We start from the raw sequence: 21644 nt of genomic DNA, 5'->3' as shown, positions 1-21644 counted from the left end.
TCCACTTAGGCGAGAACCTTCCACTCTTCTTGTGTTGGGTTCATATCACCACCGTGAAATCTCCTTCCTTCTTTTCTCCCACTCTTTATCAGCAAGATCATGCCGCCATGGCTCGCCTCCGAGGGGCTCTTCTACATGGAGAAGGTCAGCTGAAGGAAAACGTCCTCCCCATCTGGCTCCATTAAGGCACCTGTGACCTTCCTGTCCCCTGATGAATGTATGCGTGTGCGCATTAGTGTGGAGATGATTGCAGTTGACGGAACTCAAGCGTGCGCCATTGTTCTATTGTTTAGCGCAATCAAAGCCGGGGCACGTGCGCGCGCGTATATGTACACACAGCAAATGGCAACACAAGCGCCTTTCTCTTCCCTCTTTGTAAATGAAATCAATAGACACAGCCATCACATCCCTATTCTGTCATTGCACATCTGTCGCAACAAGAGGCAACAAAAGAGCAACATGTCTTTTTACTGAGTGCATGACCTGACACACACATGCACACACACTCGCACACTTGTCAAAGAGCAAATATTAAAGAGGTGACTGCAGTGATTATCAGATCAATTAAATAGAAATCTGCTGGGGGTGAACTTGAGCGGAATCCAAACATAGTTTCAAACAAAGGAAATTCAAATTCAAAACCCTGACATGTCACTCTAAACGCTAAGCTGTAACACACCGCAATTGTAGATAATATTTCCTAATTCCAAACGTAAGAACAACTTATGCACAAGTTAATAAACAAATGTAACTCTACTACAACAGGCTTGGGAGGAGGCCCACAGACCGTAGGCAGTATGTCAAGCTTCCTTCTGGACTGTTGTTTTTATGCTGGCACATTTAGAATTAGGAACTATTACTAGGGTTTAGATTGACATGTCGGGGTTTTGAAACCAAATTTCATTTGTTTCATTTGAGTGTTTGGGTTTTGTGTTGGGTTTTTTGGTAGCAACATGACGGACCCAAATAATGATATCATCTGACCACCCAAACACATAGATTCCATTAATGGATTTCTTTTCTCAGTGGACACTACCTGCATTCTTGGTGAAAGAGTGGGACATGAGGCATCTTTTGGAGGGCCACCAGAGCCCACACCTTAAGCCCGTGGAGAATTTTTGTGATGTACAATACCTCTCAAGGCTTTGTGTAGTGGTCACATTCTGTCATCACAAACACAAAATCTCGAGAGCAATTTTTGACAGTGACATTTTTACAAGTTTGTAAGTTGTTAATTTGTTTTGTATTGTGTGTGTGTTCTTTGCTATTCTGTTTGTTTCGTCTTTTTTTTTCCCTTGCCTTACTAATGAATGAATCCTATCTTTATGACACATGTTCACACCCATGCAATTCCATGTTTGACCCTCACTGGAGACTGGCCTGTGATGCTGCATTAAAGTCCTCCGTGACCCAAAATTACATTCATATTTGGGTACTAATGGTAAATTCCAACCGAATCTTGGTTGCCCATGTTACCACGTTAACTGAATCACTGCAAAACTATCCAACGTTGGGCACCACATTTATGAAAAAAAAAAACCAATCAAAGGATACAGGTCTCCTCAGTGTAGGCGACAGGGACGTTGCTGCCGGCTGTCATGTAGCTGTAGAACGATACCTCCAGAGTGTAGCAGTAGGACGTGTCATCAAGGAGACCTCCAAGGAAGCGTCTACCGGTGCCGGCCTTGACCACGTCACGGTTAAAAGATGTGTTGGACTGAAAGAAATAGCATAAAAATAATGTCTTACATTTATATGCAGCGACTGATGACACCCAAAGTTTCGCAAAAAGCGTCATCCATTCATGCTATGGTCATATTATGTATGTGAGTCCAGCTGAACTGGAGCAGAGTGACAGCCCCATTCATCCATATTCAAATGATGGAAGGCGGGTGAGGTGTCTTGGATCGGTAATAAATAATTTCATTTTACACCACTTATTCCCATGCTAAGGTTGAATGTTTGAAGAAAACTCCCTTTAAAAACTGGGTCCTGTAATGACAGAGGATTAATAGACACCGTGTTAATGTTCCCTACACTGTCATTGGTACAAATTTATGAAAGTCCTGAGCGGTTCCACATTAATTAGGACAAATGATGAAGCGCTCGCGACTCACAAAGTCATTTAAAAAAACCCAAAGGCAAATGAGTACAGCGAAAACACAGACTAACAAAACCTCCAGTCCCATCTATTTTGGGTTTGAGTGTGTCAGCTCGACATGACGCCATCTTGGGAATAGCGTGGAGAAAGTTTTCATTTAGTGTCACTCCACTCTGCAGCAGTGAGAGTTGACTTGCTAAAATGCAGACTTGGTTGCCTCCAGTGGGAGTTTGCCATGATTGCATTGTACCTCTGTGGGCTTTGGGTTGTGCTGAGTGGGCAGAGGGACAGAAGTAAAGGACATCGCCTTCTTGTTGTGCACCACAAATGTAAATGCCCATAGTATACATCACACATGTCCATACATGTGTGGAAGCTCTATTCTGGCTACATTTGAGCTCTGGAAAAATGCAAGTCAGTGTCACACTGAAGAGAAAATATGTACATGCAGCGCAGGAAATGATTCTGAAGAATATCTGGCTGTTTGGTTTGATGAATGGTGTGTTTTATCCTCCTCTCCAGCTTCCATTCATTACTGCCCAAAATTGCTTTTAAGACAAAATATCGTGGCTGATTTTCATAGTTTCTCAGTACAGATTGATCAAGCGGTTGAGTTAGGGGTCACCCCGCGAATCCTGTCCTGAAAATTAGGAAATATGTCCAATGTTTTATGAGCCATAATGTGTAATCCAGGGCTTCTCCTCATTGTCTCTACACCAACTTCATTGACTTCAACATCTACCTAGTCCACTCCACCAGATGGTTCATGCTGGTTCATGTCACAGCTGCTCAGTCTCGAACTGCTGAATTACCAAGATCCCTGTTTGCATACAGTAGAGGGTTGGTCCCCAGATTGTGGGTGACTGAACAAGGTCTGCATGTAAAATTGAAAACAAGAGGTGGAGCCAGGACTTTTTTCATCAGCGTGGTTCATGGTTCAACAGAAGGGAGAGACATAAGCGGAAGAAGCTGGTTTACCAGTCAGCTGAAAAGGAATTACTGAACAGCGCGTGTGTCAGAACAAAGGTAGAAATACACACAAACAAAACTAGCACTGAAATCTTTATGCATGCATGCACTTTATGCATGTACTTCTCATGTTGATACTTGACTTCACGCACCTATGAGCAGCTCCGGAGGTCGAACCGAATCAGCGGGAACCTATCTTCGGCCAGGTGTTTTTAGTTTAATCACCACCAAACTCACATTCATTCACTCACACCTGGGAAGCAGCCGACGACGGCGATGCCTCAACTCTGCACCACTTGGTGCCACTGCAGTAATTGTGCAGCATTTGGCAATTAAGTGCCTGAATGAACAGCACCTCCACGTTCGGCGCTGAGACGGAGCTATTTCATAATTTGTGTCTGAACTTGCCCAAGGATCAGAGCTGATGGTGCTCAGCTCCACTCTGCGTGTGTTGGTGTGCATCACTTACAAAAGAGAAGTCTGGCGCGTTGTGGCACAGCAGTCTCGGGAAGACGGCCTGTCTCTGGACTCGCTCTTCATCCTCAAACACGTTGCCGTACATAAATCCATTCAGCATCGTGGAGTGGGCATGGACATCAATGTAGAACTCCAAACTGACTCTCTGACGGAGATAAAGAGGGGAGAGGAGGAGGAGAGAACAGAAGCCAGACAAGATGAATAACAGCAGGCTATAACCCACACAGTTTCACAGGGAGAGAAAACTCAAGCCAGAGAAAGGCTTTTAGGCATCAAGCGGCAGCACAACACTGACCACACTTTCATGTGTACATCCATGATGACACACTTGATTCAGGCACCCGCGGGTCTGTCCAGCGAGTGAATCCGACTCACCAACTTGCATCAATGTCTCATAATGACGACACTTGACGTCATCTTGAGATCTACTAACTCTTAAGATTACCACAGTCAGTCTCCGCGTTACCCCTCGGAGCATTTCAAAATACTACACTTAAGGTATGATGTCAGCGGTTATTTCTAATGGAAGCCCTTTGGTCCAACAGATGGACAACATTCAGTTCAGATTTGCTACTTTTACTCTACTTTTATTTGAAAAGTCAGCGACTCCCCACTAGATGGCACATGCCAGATACACTGATAAATGTTGGAATGTGTCTCTCCCTTCTTTGCACTGATATGAGTATGAAATATTTAATAATGAAGAAAAATATCTGCTTAGGGAAAACAACAAATGGCAACAACTGGTCTCAAATGGTCTGTTGTGTCAATAATTTTGTTCATTACTGACCCCACAATTGTATCGTTCGCCACAATAAGATAGCATCTTCTTGCTGCAGCAATGTTGTAATTTTTGACTTCTCAGTTAATATTTTTATCCAGTAGATGAAAATATTTGCGCATTGCTTTTGTAGAAATGATAGGCAAACACTCTGTACGTTACTATGTTACTCCTTATACTTATGCTTGTACTGGATCTGCTTATACACCAACTGCTGCACCTCCAGCCACCAGTCTGTGAAGCTGATCAAGGCTCATCTCAGATGGAGATGAGTCAGCTTACAGGAGGGAGATGGAGCGGCTGGTGTCCTGGTCTGGCCACAACAACCTGGAGCCAAACGCCTAGAAAACAGTGGATATGATCATGGACTTCAGGAGAATCACTGCTCCTCTGTCTCCTCTCACTACTACTATGGATGTTGTTGCTTAGACTGGAAGCTTCTTAGTGATGCTCAGGCCTTCAACAGCAGGACAAGGACAAGCAGTGGAGTGACGATAATCCATGCAGATTCCACCATGTTCCGCACAATTGTAAACATTGCAATTACTAGTCCATCAGAGAGTACAAAAGTTGTTGAGTTTGTGTCTCGAATAAATGCAGTAAGACACTTTAAATGCAGGACTAGACGCTCACAGTGAATCAATAATGAGTTTACTCTGGATAACAATGGTGGACCTGGTCAAGAGTAATGAGCCCACCGAACTGCTGATCAATGTGCCACAAGTGTAGCCTGGAGGAAGCAAACCGACAGTGCCGCATATGTCCTGCATGTTTCCCCCCACTATTTTCACTCAGTTTGATGAGATGACCAACTGTGCCTCTGCTGTTCAGTCAATCTCAGATGCTTGTTTCAACTATGCCTTCAGAACCAAAACTGCTTCTGTCTGTTCTCCTGGGTAAAACTGGAAGATTTATAGTGTCCTTTAAGGACATCAAGGTTTTCATTGCGTCTGTGTCTACACCAGCCACTTCCTCTCTCCTGTTAATCCTCTGGTCTCTCCAAATGATTCACCATCATTTTGCACTTGAGATGTGTCCACAATCCACTCAAACATCTGCAGTGAGAACAGCCTCACACATCTGAAGCCAGTTTATTCACCGACATTTCTTTCACCAAATGTTGAATGTCAGCAAAAAAAGGGCATTTGGTACAACAAACTACCTACAACAAAAAACTAAATTGACTTTGCATCTTCTTCATACACTCACAGTTGTACACTGTCCAATACATCATGAGCTGTTTCTGTAATTTTTAGCCCCCTGTATGACCGTGGTACACACTGCTCTACTACACCTTCATGTTGGCCATGTTTTTTTTTTTTTTTTTTTACAAATTTTTCGTAATGGCGATGTTCAAATTATCTGTTTTTATTTCTAAAGGGCATAATGCAATAACCGCAAATGCTACCTACAATCTACAAGTGTGCTGGCTGAAGATGGTCAATAAGATCATTGTTCATCTACATATCTACTCTGACAGGGCTCAAAAGGTTGATGTAATGGATTGGAAAAAAACTCAATACGCCACAGGTGTATCATGCTTATTTGATGTTAAAGCATGGGCAAATGTGCTGATGTGCAATCTGCCACAAATGTACACAAAACTTCCTCAGAAAACAAACAAGAGTAATGACAACGAAACGACGAGATTTTTGGGGGGCTGTTGCTTCAGCAAAAAAGGGAACCCATTGTAAAAAGTATTATTATTGTTGTTGTTGGGGCGGTCCACTTTACAATTTACCACTTAGTAAACCTGAAAAATTGGTGTTATAAGACACAACATGCAATTGAATCAGAGAAATGAGCAACTTTTATGTGTCGACATCTATTCAACATAATTTTATTAAAACCGAACGGCAACTGTGCACAGAGTTTTACAGTGCGTGTACATAGTAATGCTCTCACATTAGCCGCAAAGATTGTCTCACCTCACTCATATGAGATCGAAGTCAAAGCATGTGTGACATAAGTGTCATGCGAAGTCAAAGCAGATCCTCTCAGTCTCACATCATTTTAAAAGTTTGGTCTTGCCACTCGACTATTCCTCACTGGTGTAGTAACTCAGACAGCTTTGCACAATCCCAGCAGGTTGTTGGCCAGTAAAAGCACTTATACTGATCACTTACACTGATTTCTCTGTTTATTTTGAGGTATCTAGCTGTTGGTTGAGCTTGCCTCAGTGCGGCCCATTGTCCTCTGCTTTTGTTTTTTTCCATTTGTCTTGATCTATCTTTGTGCTAACAAACATGTTCCTTCAACTTCGGCCTACAATGCAGTGCAAAATCACATGCTTTCTCCAGCCATGAGGTTAACATGAAGGTACACTGCAAGAACTTTTTAGTTCCCGATGGTGTGAATGAGACTGGATGTTTCACAGTGTCCCACACTCTTAAAAAAAGACTGCCTCCAGCAGAGGATGTGCAAGGAATAATGGCAACCACCTCATGCAAAAACAAAACACCTCTGTCAATTCATGACACCACAGATGTTTCTATGCACCACATCACACCATATGTCATCCTTTAGATCACTTTAAACTGCTCATCCAGTGCTGGTTCTACAGCTCTCTCTCTCATGCTCGGTCTGCTGGGTCGACTCTTCTTAGTCTCATGCACCTGGAAAACATTCCATTGGAGGTTGTGGTTTTCTGCAGTAAAGTTAGACACATTAAAGTAGACAAACGTCTCATGAATAAAAATTGAATTTTTAAAAAGTGAATTATACTCCTCTTGAAGTTTTTCCCTGCTAAAATGCAGTAGCAGTGGAGAGAGGGCGCACATGCCAGTCAGCCAAATGCAGCATGAATGTAATTAACCATGATATATAATCGAAGGGGAATCCAGGCCACGGGCCAATGTCCTGAGCGCACCTTTAAATGTGTAACTGTGGGGTCTCTGCTTTTCTTTTTTTCACCCTTCCTTGCTCACTCTTCCATCTCCTTACACATTCAGCACCACGCCCTGTTCCTGGATGATGAAAATGAAAAGAACAAGACTATAGATGACGGTGAGATTGGTCCAAAAAAAGAGAAACAACAATGAAGATGGACAAAAGACGAGTAGAGAAGGTACGCGCATGTGTGTGCGTGTGTGTGAAGGGAGAGCAAGAAAGCATGCAGGGATGAGTAGGAGGGAGAGACGTGGAGGAAATGAGAACATAAAGGCAAACATGGCTCAAAAGTATGAGGAGGAAATACAGAGAGATAGAGAGACGTAGAAATGTGTGTGGAGAGGTGTGGAGAGATTGACAGCAGAGAGAAAAAGAGGGAGAGCAGTTCTTGGGCGGCCCGGCTGATGCAGTGTGCCAGTGTTTGAAATTCCGCTCACAGCCAAAGCAATTTCCTGGCGGTGGCTGTGCTGTCAGCTGCTTGGCTGGCTGGCGGTGAAATATGGTGGCTGGGAGTCGGTCGCTAGCAGCCCCCAGACAACCTGATGGATGGAGCCCCAGAGGAGAGGAGCTGCAGTAGCAGAAGGTGGAGGTGGAGGAGGAAGGTGGAGAGGACAGAGGGAGGGAGGAGAACCATCCAGAAACACAACACAAAGGAGAGCAAGGAGCAATAAAACCAGCCGCAGAGAATAGCGGTGAGAAATGGAGAGATTAAAAAAAAAAAAAAGTAGGGTTAAGAGGCTCTGTAGGCAAAAAAGTCCAGCGGAGGAGTTTCAGAAATAAAGCTCCGAAATAATGACCGAGCTAAGATGTCCGTGGGAGGTGAAGGAGTGAGCAAGAGAGTGACGGAGGAGATCGTGACTTGCTGCTCCATAACATCGAAGCCCATTGGACGAAATCATCTTTTCAGCTCATGTTCTCCACTGGCAGTTACTGACAGTTTTCTCCTAGTGTTACAAATATGACTCCTGTTTTGAGATCATCAGTAAAAATAAAAATGTTCAATATTTCATCTAGTATTTTGCTTTTCTTGTGTGATGATAATAGCCTTTTTATCAGCAACCTCCATGAAGAAATGACTTCCAACTCCTTACTCATCTTCTCTTCTCTCTACTTTTTCCTCAACAATTTTACAATTTTCCTGAAATCTATAACCCTAAAATTCCTCGGGACCTGATGAACCCAAATTCTTCATACCACAGCCAGTCACAGCAGCTTCTCAGTTTGAGTTATCCACTCCGAATCCCAATCCTAACTTTGTAAACATAACTCGAACATACCTCATCTATTTACCCACATTCTTCTTTAAAACAGGAAAAAGTACATTTTCTTGGAAACTAAAGTGCCAAAGCAAAAATCTTCAGTTTATCAGCGGACAACAATAAATGATAAACAAATGAAGAATAAACCACACTAAGAAGATTATTGCAGATTTGTACGATTTCATTTCCTGAATAATCCTAAGGCTGTCAGAGTGTTTTTCAATCCTTGTGTGTGTGTGTGTGTGTCTGTGTGTGGGGCTCACCAATTATCCAGAATAATTATAATTACCATTAATAGATCAAAACTCTTGTCGCTAGTGGCGTTGGACTTGGAAAATGGGGAGTTTAAAAAACGCACTTCTAAATAGCATTAGAATGAATTTTGGTGTCAACATACAAAGCAACATTTTATTATCTTAAAGTACGACCACGTGTTCCCAAAACACAGTCTTTCTAACAAATGGTGACAATTCACATTACGTTTTTATGACTATTGTGCCATGTCAGGTTGTGGATGACTTATGTGGATGTTGAAATAGACCCCAGACTGTGTGTTGTGTCTTTTTCCCTGGAATATTTCCACCCACACCTGGATAGCGGGATGAAAATTGTTGCAGGAAATGAAGCAACCACCAGCAACTCTGGACAAAGTCGTGTTCAAGCTCACCGCAATATTCACTGAAGGCGCTGTCAATCAAACGCGGGCGTCTGAGAGGGACCCCCCCCACCCGCTGTGATTGATGCTTCAATTAACAAGCCGGTCTGACCTCCAGAATTGTTCATTTGAAATTGTAATTAAGCAATTAGGGACAATTAAGAAACAGAGACTGTGGGAATGAAAGTCAGAAGACACTTTGACGGAGCGAGGGACGGGAAGAGGGAGCCAGCTAGGGCTCCAAGTGAACCTCTCCCGGAGAAACAAGCGCTTCACGTGACGGACGAAACTTCAGGGAGCTCACAACTTAGGTGGTGAACTTGCAGTGGCCGCCAACAGTTCAACGTGAAAGCTGGAAGGTCAAGCCAATGCATTTTGTAGACAAGTACTTATCTCCTGCATATTAATTAGAGAGCGGAGTATGGCGGCGCCGAGGTCCGTAAATGCCTGGCTTATCGTTACACAGGACGGGAAAAGAGCTGATTGAAGCAGGATTACATGCGTCTGAATAAAGCTCTCGGCATCAGCAGCATCGTACCTTTGGAGGAGCCGGGAGACTTCTGCTTGTTCAGGAGAATAACGCTAATCCTGCTCCCAGTGCAATGCATATTATAAAACATTAAAGTAGTGGAAGGTGTGACACGTGCAAAATTTGACTTACCTTAAAAGGGAAACTTTGCATATTTGACTTTCCATCATTGGAACAACGCTTAAATCCTCTTTACCGCTCTCTACTGTTTAGAAATTCATGGCTACTTACGGGCCGGAGTTAAAATGATGCTCAGCACATTCCGGGAAAGTTTCATTGTGTGTTCATTGTGAATATGGTCTGCAGTCTGACATCAGTGGGGGCCAGCAGGATGCTTTCCTATTTTACTATGGTTAAAAGCTTTGCAACATACGACATGTTCTGTCTAGTCGCCTGCAGTCTAAGCTTTGGTCACTGACTCTAAACATGCTGGAGTCGTGCTGGCGACTCTTGTCAAAGCTAACTGGGGTGAGACGTCTTCTACCTGGGTGTCAGGGTCTGAGTTGCCATGAACATTTCTTTCAAGTGTGAGGAAGCATTTTACCAACACAACTCCTTCTCTTTTGAACGTGATTTGGAGTGATTCTTCGTGATCCAAAGTATTTTATAAACTCAAGTGAAAACTTCCAACCCTGACATGTATGACTGGAGAGTTCAGAGGTTAAGTGAGCTGCTTTCCAGCTTCAAACCACTCTTCTATTCCTTTAATCCTCTTCATGTAGAGGCCTAGGAACCTCCTTTCTCAGTGGAAATAACCAACTTTCCTGGTTCGGTCCAAACCATCTGGTGATACCTGTAAGTAATATGGCTAGTTGAGTGCACACTGAAGACAACACTCAACATGCAAATCATATTATTATTTCCCACCTTTCATCTGCTGGGACAGTTTAACCGGTGAATCTGCTGCTGCAGGACCAACAAGAGCTAAAAGTTGGACGGGAAATGATGCTTCCTCCAGAAGAGTCAGAGAGAGTCTGGTGTGCCTCTGGGTTTGTGGTGTCTGGGAATGATTCAAATGAATTTCTGAAGAGGGTCAAGTGAGTCCTTTTGTCACACAGAGTTGTTTATCCTACTTTGTAGGGACCCAAACACTATGACTTTGTGGGGACATTTGGCTGGACCCCACAAGGTTAAGCCTAATGGGGTTAAGTTTGGTTCAGAGTGCTGGTTAGGGTTAGCCATAAGTTTTGGATGGTTAGGTTCAGGGTAAGAGGCTGGGGAAAGCACTATGGCAATGAGAAATCTCACCATGTCCCCACAAGGATAGAAATACAAGTGGGTGTGTATGTGCACCTCGTTTTGCTGTACTTGTGTGGACCAATTCTTGGAAACACACCTCCTTATCTGGCCCTTGGGTCCAGATCCAGTTGGGTTTAGAGGTTAAGGGGTTAAGGGCATTTGTTTTGGATGGCTAGTTTGTGGTTATGAATGAGCAGTCTCGACGAAATGAAAAGATTTCTGCTCTTCTTTTTTTCTAGATTGGGATGTGGTCCCTCAGTATCAGAAAAAGCTATTAATCCCAAGGGGAACCATCATGAATCACTTTGAAATACACGATACTGTTGCAGGCGAGTCGGTCTCACCAACAGCAAGAAATAAAGGTATTTTTTAATGTAACAAATTTAGTATGGCCGTCACTAGATCTTGGCTTAGGTGGCTTTGATGGCAACAAGTCAAGTGTTAGTCAGTGACAGTCATACGTGAACATACGCGATGAATTTTTCATAGCAATCTATTAAATCTTCAGATGACTGTCCACCCAACCAGAACAGTGCATCTAAGAGAATCCTGCACAATAGACCTGGATCAAATGATCGGTAAGCCTGCTACCACTCTTCACAGGGGACCACAAATCTCTTCTGTCTGTCTCCATTTGTCATTTCTTTCCTTATACTCTCTATTTCCATCTGTGTTAGAACCGTGCTAAATCGATGCTCAAATTTGTTTATGGGGAAAAAAGCGAATTTGTGATTGAGCGGCATCTATAGAGTTGCCTACTTTAAGTTCCGTGCAATGATGATATGATGCGACAGGAGCAGAGAAAACACACCGTTTTTGCTGGACAAATAAGCCCAAGAAAACCTGTCTGTGTAAATACAAACAAACGGCAGAGACGGTTTTCTGATACGATATGTAGCATCAAACCAGAGGCCGATGGGAATGTGACTGGAGACCGAGGGTGAAGGGAGGGAGGCTGCTTCAAGGTGCTGTGACAGAAGCCAATGCATTTGTTTCAGAAAATTAATTGTCTAATATTAAAAAGGTCAAACCGGAGGCAAGGCAACGATGACCTCCTCGTCATCTTGAACAAATGATCCAAAATGGCAGCGATGAATTGGTGCGGATATGTCGGGCGGTGATGAATGCTTCGGGTAATCAGCCAATCAAAACGAATTCCTCTTCTGCTTTTGATAAATGAGCTGGAAAAGCACACTTTAGAAAGGAGATGGGTCCATTTGTTTCTCAAGAACCTTCGTTTTTTTTCATCATCTGCCCCTTTTCCATTTCTCTTTTCTTCAAAACAAACAACAGGGGAGCTTTGGGAACAGATTATGGCTTCTTGCATCACTGACTCTTTCAGCCTGTTTTCAATGGCGACCAAAGTTCAGCAACACGTGGTGAATAATGGAACCTTGTGTTGACAGCCCGTCTTCCAATAAACCACAGTCACATTGTTTGTTTTTTCACAGCACTTTCAATTTAGAGCTATTAATGCTGTATTTGCTCCAGAGTGTTGCAAGAGCAGTTTAAGGACAGATATTTACAGAATAGATCTATGTGCTTGTATATCTTTAGCTTTAGCTGAGTGTGTTCGGAAGCTCATCTAAACTCTCAGAATCGATCCAATATTTCGGTTGCTATAAGTTGTATTATGTTGGGCTCTTGTAGTAGCAAAAATGTGACATTTTGTTTATTATGGATGTTTAGAACACCAATACACAGGACAGCATACAGGTGTCTACAGCAGTGATGTCCGACTACTTGTCTGATTCCTTGTATTTTCCCCGCTTATTGTATCACCTTCACCAGCAAAGCAGTTTTATACCATTAAATCTACAAAAAAAAAGAAAAGAAAAAAAAAATCACCCATCCTACACAGTACCAGCTGAACAGATCAGATTTTTTAAATCCAACCGATTATTTGAATCTATTATTTTGATTTCATTCATTTATTTTCTTCCAAATGTTTCCTAACTGGGTGAGGTGTGTGTTTGAACCTCTCTATTCACACACACATATAAACAACTGACAGTCATTGACAGTCATCTCGTAAGTATTTAGACTTCGGGAATAAATCGGAGAGAATATACAAACTCCACATGGAAATGACCCAGAGGCATTCGTAGTCTAATGTGTAGGTATTTTAATGTTGCTACTGTTTCTTCAACAAAAGTGCTACAGTATGATCTCACACTCTGTTTATGTGAATAATAACATATATTATTAGAATAATGGTGCATCATTTTGAGCGTCTGAACTTTGGATAGTTACAGTTATGGTGAATTGCAGGTGCAATTCATAGTGAGTGGTTGACCAGTTATTAAAAGTAGGTCATGGGTCCCTCTGTTTGAATTTTATTATTTTTTTGTGTGAAGTTATATGGCATATGTGCCATTAATTTTTTTTTCTTCTAACTCTAGTTTAGTGAGTACCTCTTTTTTGTATTTCTTTATTCACTTGAATTTACTCTTTAAAAATCCACTTTGGAGCTTATAGATTAATGATCCAATCCTTCTTTGTTGTCCTTGTACGTCTTTTTACAACAGTGGAGTCAAACCAATGACCTTGTTAGTATGAGGCTGCAGACCAGAATTGCATCATAAGACGTCATGTTTCCAAAATTCCTGTAAGCATTCAGGTTCTGGGGTGGGTTATTCAAGGACATCTAACCAAATAGGAGAACATGAGCAGAACAAGAAGAGCATAAAGTGACCACACGACAGGAGACAGGTGGACCACTGGGTGAGCGGGAAGATGGTCCATCATCAGGAACATCCATGTTGGCATCAAGTGAGGAGGCAGTGATGTGTGAGCTTGGCAACAACTAAAGTTGTATTGTGGAAAGCAACAATGTAGGCGATGGACTCAGACCAGCTTTTAGAGCAGAACAGCTGAGGCAGAGATGCCTGGAGAACCTCCCCAGGTGGCGTCCTCTCTACCTGCCCACAGAAATGGACTTCGTCGAACGTGATGACGCAGCAGTTCTACTCTGAGCCTTGCAGACTTTTTCCATCAGTCACCACCCAAAGCTTGTGAGGACAGGAGAGAGACGAATCTCAGCTTGACTTGTAATTCCAGCTTTGTTTTCTGGTTCAGAACCATGATCCTGTTCAACAAAAATCCAACTTTATTCCCAAGGAAATCCATTTCTGACTACAAACCACTCCATGATTTTAGATCTCTGACACCATACTGTGTAAAAAATGTCACCCACAAAAAGCAAAAGAAACGTTTAAACTTTAAAGGTGTATTTCAGCCTCAGGCGCTTTTATTTCACCAGGACTCCGCCCAGTTATAGACAGCAAAGCCAAGATTTTGTCCCAATTCTCAGATGCGAGTTTCACAGAGCAGTACATGTAATGAATGTACTAAAAATAAAGCAGATTTGATTATCACTGAATAATAACCCTGAGTAGATCAACACCTTCCTTCATCCAGCTTCGGCTCTCCTCTAACCTGCGTGTCTTCTCAGGTATTAACGCGTGAGCAGCAGGACAACCTGAGACAAACGACAATATTTTCTACAGGAGAAGCTTTTGTTTTCTACTCTGTTCAAATTAGGCATCAGATGTTACCCATACAAGAGCCTTTATGAATTTGTTAGTCCCAAATAAATGGACCGCACAGCCAATGAGACACGTTCACATTTGGGATTTGAGTTTATTTGTGTTCACACTCCCGTCAGTGGTTTAGATTTATTCATACACTCAAGTGGGGAAGTGTTTATCATTACTTCCCAACACCGGCTGTATATTATATGGGATGATGAATTGGCAACCTTGATGCCAAACAGTAAATATATTCAATATTCATAAACAACTGGTTCATGAGCGCACGCTGATGTGGTTTTAAATTAGCACAGCTGAAATGCTGTGTTTATTGTTTACGGAGGAGGACTGCACCTCCAACAGCAAGGGTACAGTTTCCAGCAGAGTTCAATTTGACACAAATCTTTGTCAAATAAAAGTTTCCAGCGATCAATACTGTGGCAGCAGAGATTGTTTCGACTACAAGCTTTGATTTAAATGGCACTTGTGAGGGAACACGCAGCCTGTTATTGAAGTCAGTGCCTGAACAGAACATGGAAGCTGTTTTCCCAGCAGTGTGAAGAGTGAATCTCAGTGATGGAGACGCTTCGGACTGCAGAGTGTTGACTGGATGGAGGCTCCGAAAGGGAGTTTTGGGGGAAAAAAGATGGAGTGATTTTCTATACTGATGCTTTGTGTGCTGGACAGCAAATGTCTGAGTTGGTCGTTGGACTATAACGCTGTCTTATTCTCTCCTCGTGGCCCTCATTGATAAACATCGACTTGACACGAACATAATAAATCGTAAGAGGTTTGCCAGAAACTGAAGGCTGTTCTGAACAGTAGGAGCAAAAGAACAAAGATTCAGTGGGGCTAGATGTTGGGATTCAAAGGACGTGGTTCAAAGGACTAGTGTTGTAGCCCAGACCACCGAGTCAAGACCAAGACTGAGAAGAGACCAAGAGATCAAGTGTCTCAAATCCAAACCTACAGAACAACGGTAAAATCGAATCCCCTTTGAGTTGCCTCATTTCCTACTATTCCTGAAAGCTCTAGTGAACACCATTTTTAAAATATAACATATTTTATTTTACTGTTGAATTATTGACTACATTCATGCAGAGTTTAGCACTAGCTAGTGGTTACTTACGACATGTTTGGACCACATTTGATGGTAAATAAACCACGCAAAAAGCTGTATAGCGAGAAAATGAACTTTTACATTGTACTTTCACAAGTTTACATTCAACCCTTTCAAGTCCTGTTGTGAAATCACATTTATATCGTGATGACCACTGATGATCATCTACTTGTGTCCAGGAAGTCAGTCGGCGTCGCTGTAGCATAGACGCTACAGTTTCATGACACATGCATTTATTTGTTTTCAGTGTGTTCAGTTGGCCTTGTAACCACAGTCTAAGGGGTTTCACACTGTGTCAGGTGGCCTGAGTCTGATTCGCCCCTGCTGTGCAGCTACGCACCTCTACACCTCAGTCCCTTTTTTCTCCTCAGTTGGCGGTGCTCTGACAAAATAACTGGTTTACTACCATCGGCTTGACCACCGTATTTCTATGCCAATTCTTAGCACTACGAGTCGTCGTCACCTCAGATATGAACCGATGACGGCGCTCCACCACGGCTGTAACAGAATGTGGCATTTCACAGCCAAAACTAAACATGCAAGAGTCTGGTCATGTTTATTTTACAACGAAATAGCAGAAACAAGCTGCGTAATACGGAGCGTCTTGATTTATCCACACCAAAGTCAGAAGAAAAAAGAAAGTCAGGACTTTTCTGGGATAGCTGTACAACAACAATTTGACACAACGATTTCATCAGTGGTCCTGACCTGTCCCATCTCCAGCAACAACCAAACTCTCACCAAGCAGTTCATGCAGTGGCGGGCCGTCAGGCTGGCCTAACATAACCAGAAATCATCAGCATATTTATGACAAAAGTGGATTTCATTTTTAATGTATTTTCCCAAAATGTATTATATATAGTATATATAATAATCATATTCGTGTCGTAGTATATCCCAGCGTTGTTTTTCCGGGTTAGAGTTTTTATCCAATCAGACTTCAGCTAGCTTGTGTCGTCATGTCCAAAGCCTTCAGCAGCAACAGTGCAGACGCAGGTGCCCTCAGATATATACGCATATAGTGGATGGATAGTTGCGGTAGCCAATCAGATCACGAGTTTGGGACAGCAAGGCCTTCTAGCTGGCCTCACGTTGAACGTGGCTTGTATGTGTCCTGTGATTGGATACTCATACCATCATTTCAGGACTAACCGCCACTCATTTCTCGCGCTCTTTTCTCATGGCTTAAACATATGAGGATATTTATGAGCAAACTAGCTTCACAGCAATGAAACCACTGATGTTTGGTGACATTCCGTATTGCGCTGTTCTCCACCCCTACATTTCCCCGGCATCTACACTGGCGAGATAAACAGGCGGAGAAAGTTCACCACTTGCAATCATCGCAGACGTAGCGCTTGGTGAGTGCAAACTTTTAAGATATTTATTTGGTTCACGTTTAACATGTTAATAACGGGGCACACTGGCGCAGAAGTGTGATTCTACTCTGACATGTTGTGCCGCTGTCGGCAAACTGTGGCTTTTCTGACACTGTGCAATCGGGAGTACAAAAGGGCTTCCGCCACGTCTATATAGAAATATGTAAAATGCACGGCCCGCCACAGGGTTCATGTATATAAATGTACTTAAAAATACACATTTCTTTTCTGTCTACTAGGAAGCAAATCAAGAAGTCCAAGATTTTACAGACATCTCGCTTTTGAGGAACAATCCTGTGAATGAAATGATCGAGTTCCCGCATTCAAATGAGGAACACAGTGGTGCAGCCTGAGAAAAATTGCCTGAAAATTAAAAATGATGTATCTGGTTTGTGCTCCTTGTTAAACCCCTGCTTTCCCAGCAAAGAACCAATCCAACAGAGTTAGCGACCAGGCGAGTCGCACGTGTGAGTCTAGGCCAACAGCTCAGCCATAACTACACGCTGATCTCCTGTTAATGGAGTCCTCCAACGGGTGTAGCCTCATTAGACTCCCTGCCCGCTCGCTGAGAGGAGCATGAATGGAGGGCAGCAGCACGGGGCCTCCTGGCTGCAGAGCTGGCACTGAAACTGGCGCCTGGGAGCCTCCGACATGAGGAGTGTGTCTGATGGGATTAACCGGCTGTGGCAGGGAAGGAGAGGTTGGCCAGGCCTTCAAATTAACTCTGCACGACTGACGGCAATCATCAGGGAGGAAGAGTGGCAGCGGAGTGATGGCGCTGCTGGGAAGATTGTCAACAGCAGCAGAAGATCAAGTCCTTGTCGACTCAAGCATGAAGAAGAATGGACTGTCTTTCACGTGCTTAACTTTCCCAAGCAACACACTCAACACCTCAACACTATTCCCATCATCTTCATAGAAGAGTGCAGACCTAAACAATGTGCCTTGAGAAAGTCAGCTACTCCGACCCTTCTTTTCGTTTCTTGTATTGATTTCAGCTCTTCAGTTGTTTCTCTGCTGTAATCGCCTGATATTGGCGCATAAATTACAGATGATACTTGAGTGTGCATCCGTGTGTGTGTGTGTTTGTAAGTGAATGACAGGAATGAGTAGATCCCGTCGTGACAGATTCTATCGATCAGTGTCAACCGTTGAGGAAAAGGTTAATCTGCCTGATGCCAGCCCTGCGTCTCACCCCGTACATGGCCTGCCCTGCGTCCCGGCCAGGCCTGCTCCTCTCTTATCAGGATTAGAGGAGTGTACAAAAGGGCAGAGTATTCCCAGGACACCCACTGACCTTCAGTAATCCAACCAACCTGCCGCTCTGCTTATAATTAACATCAGGAACAAAGAGAGAAACCCTGTCCCGCGCTGTGGATTTCTTTTGGCTCTGACTGGAGGAGGGAAAAAGTTGGGAGGCGGGAAGACTTGCTTCTGTAATATGCCTTCAATGGCCAAGAGAGCTGGGCTGACATTCTGGAGGTGCTGACCAGCCTATCCTGGCTCCTGGGAGCAGAGAATTTCAACACGCTGAGCCAAGCAGGGAGACGGAGCGGTACTGGAGGTCGGAAGACTGGGACGTCTGGAGTGGAAATGTGGAGTGCACAATCGGACAAGAGTGCTGTACACAGACTTATGAAGTCCCACCAGGATGAGCTCAAACTCAAAAACAAAAGCACAAATATAGTGCTGAAGATTTAGCAAAGAGGAAGCAAGGGCATAAAACAGCACTGGATCGGCTTCTGAGAAAGGAGCCAGTGACTGGAGGATCTCCACCCATGTTGGCCAGAGAGCACTTGGAGCTAGAGCTGGGTATTGATTCAGATTTCCTAAACGAATTCAATTAAAATCACCTGATTCGATTCAAATCACGATTTGATTTGGTTTGGAATAATTCTGTCAGAATATGTGCACCACGATGGTCGAAACATGCAGAAAGAATATTTCACTGGACGAGATTTTTGACAAATCCAGAAATGAGGTGTATACAAGGGGCTTTAAAATGAGCAAAAATGCAGGTTTCAAGTTGACATGACTTAAAAATAATGTGTTGAAAGCCCAAAAATGAGTATAATATACCACATCTTAGCATAAAAAAGCATAAAATATTAGGTTATATTGTGACTTTTAACGGTCCCAAAATGAGTGGGTGAAATAAATGACTGTTTGATGGGTTGTAGCAACGATAAACACTTGAATAAAGCAACCTGAGTTTGTTTTGTTTAAAGATTTATTTTGATCTGACAGGGGCAGAGATGTAAATATATATTGTATCATTTATTTACCTCATTTTAAGATTTCCTCTCTATGAAAGAAATAAAAGACAAGGATTTAAGTTTTTAGTGAAAAGTCCAACACTGGAAATAAGAAACTCAATATTAAAACACTTCTAAATCTAAGTTTTTATCTCTGGTGGAAACAACACAACACAGGTCTAGTTCGACATCTTCACTCATACTCCAGTTTTCCAACACCAGTTCTTTAGTGCACCTCCATGACATCAGCAGTAGTGGCAAGACGCCACGTATTTGCTCACCTTTTCCACATTTGTCTCTTTACATTTTCAACTGTTTACAGAAACTCTCCCCATAAAGACATCATCATTTATTGATAGATAATCTTGCTGCGGATGACTCCATGTTCAGACACTTTCCATTTATGAACAACTGTACAACAACAACTGTAGCAGGGCATCATTTCTAATACGTTGTTATTGAAGAGTTCTAGAGTTAAAGAGAATGGATTTTGAAAAGGCCTTTGCTTTAAAGACATATTTGTTTGTTTTGAATCGAAACCCGTTTGAGGATGTTGTCACTCATTTCTTTCATAGCACTGACAGAAAAAAGCTTGATCACAATGAGAACTAGTTTAATGACCAAGAAGTGTACATGTAGCGTCGATATTCTGACGAACCAAGGACTTTGAATCACAATCCTCCACTTTCCGGTCCGACTCAGCCTTCAGCTCTTTGAAAAACTCTATAAATAAAAGTCTCCAGAAAGGCAGAAATGTGCTCCTGCTCACTCACCGGGTCTTGGTTCATCTGCACTATGAGTTGTTTGACAGCATGCAGCGTGGGATGCGCCCATGGAGAGGGGTCCTGCCAGTGGCGATTCAGGTCAAAGCCCATCAAAGAACACCTAGACAAACACACGCAGGCAAAGTTGGAAGGATGTTTCCTCTCCTTGTGACACCACAGAGGAAGCTGACGCGTATTTGTTTGCATCACAGCTCTTCAATAATGTTGAGTCAAGCCACAGCAAGTGACTGCTGGGCTGCTCTACATGTATTTTTGTTTTATTCAAAAGCCTGCATCGCTGAAGAAACTGAACAGAGAAGGAAGACTGTCCTGTGTAATCGGACACGCTCAGGAAACACCCTGCACTGGTTGTAATGGGCTCTGGGTATTGATGTTCATTCTCTGTTTCCATCTTTGGATCTCTGTATCTTTGACATTTATTGAGGCTTCTGTTAATGGTGCTGGAGTTACTGATACCGAAGAGCCGAGCAGCCAGCCGTGAACAAAATACTCGTCCCAGGTTAACTGCCATTGATTCTCTGCTGCGAGGATCTCCATTGCGGTCCATTCCTCACTGCACCAGAAGATTGTTTGTCGAGGAATAGATAATCTAAGTTACAGTGGGCAGGAAAAAGCTGTTTGCAATGAATGTCTGCAGACGTTTTTATATGCAGCCCTTAACCTATATATATGTATAAACATATTCTGCCAATGAATTGCTATCTAGCATTCAGCACCTCTCCTTCAACCACAGACGGTGATTCACCACTTCAAATGTATAAAAAGATGTAGGAGTCACAACAACAAAGGTCCTACAGTAAAATGTTCCAGTCAAAAAAGATTACAATGAAATTGAAATGGATAAAATACTTTTGACATTATTCAAACCAGAAGTATATATTATTAAATGGCATTATTGAGATTATTGTAAAAAAAACAACATTTAGCTTTTTCTTTTTTGTTTCTGCAGTTGGTAGACATTGAAGGATCATTTTCTACATAATTTTCTCTAATATTGTAAAGCCGGGTTCAGTGGGAGTGACATGCGTTTCAAGGCTGTGAACGCAGTGACACATTTCTGCCGCTCGATGGCGCTCAGCCACACAGCAGGAGCAGACGTGGCGTTATCTCAGTCAGCATTAGTATTCCTGGGGCAGAGCCTATTAAGTAAAAGACAATTATGAGGAAGGGAAAGAGAAGCCAGGGAAGCAGAGGAGAAGATGCCCACGGAGCTGCAGCGTGCAAGACGGCGCAGGCTGGCGGTGAGGCCGACGGAGAGAGTGGCCCCAGAGCCAATACTGTGTTCTGCTAAACATACTGCTGTGAGGTACATGAATTAATTAGTCCGACAAACGCAGGAGTTTAGATCATATCGCCTCGCAGCGGGAGAGAAGACGCTCATTCTAAAGCAGCTGAATTCACATCACCGTGGACCGAGTGTGTGTTTGCGTTTGTCAATACCTGTAGTTGCCCAGGTAGACTCCATCAGGATTCAGCATGGGGACGATTTTGAAGATCACATAATCTCTGAGGACCTGAGCGACGGGATGCTGGCTCACCAAAAAGTCAATCACACCTATCAAACACACACACACGCACACACACAAAGACGCCGGTTTGAAAGGAGAACCAAAGACAGACGGGCAGTTAATTGAGTTTGGAGAAACAAAGGCAGGAGGAAGGACACAGAGGGGGCA

At 43.0% G+C, this 21644-nt stretch overlaps 1 protein-coding gene across 1 annotated transcript in view; it reads right to left on the bottom strand.

The window, feature by feature from the left end:
* The window catches only part of agbl4 (AGBL carboxypeptidase 4), a 238795-nt gene that overhangs the window by 8607 nt on the left and 208544 nt on the right, over nucleotides 1-21644 (bottom strand). The window contains exons 8-11 of the mRNA XM_053876093.1: nucleotides 21409-21523; nucleotides 19957-20068; nucleotides 3540-3692; nucleotides 1555-1717 (exon numbers count right to left, since the gene is read on the bottom strand). Of these exons, the coding sequence (XP_053732068.1) occupies nucleotides 1555-1717; nucleotides 3540-3692; nucleotides 19957-20068; nucleotides 21409-21523 (543 nt within the window). The remainder of the gene's footprint in view (nucleotides 1-1554; nucleotides 1718-3539; nucleotides 3693-19956; nucleotides 20069-21408; nucleotides 21524-21644) is intronic.

Source organism: Synchiropus splendidus, chromosome 1, assembly GCF_027744825.2.
Source record: "Synchiropus splendidus isolate RoL2022-P1 chromosome 1, RoL_Sspl_1.0, whole genome shotgun sequence".
NCBI classification, from domain to species: domain Eukaryota; kingdom Metazoa; phylum Chordata; class Actinopteri; order Syngnathiformes; family Callionymidae; genus Synchiropus; species Synchiropus splendidus.
Note: the sequence above shows the minus strand (reverse complement) of the source record. Positions and strands in the feature narration are given on the sequence as shown.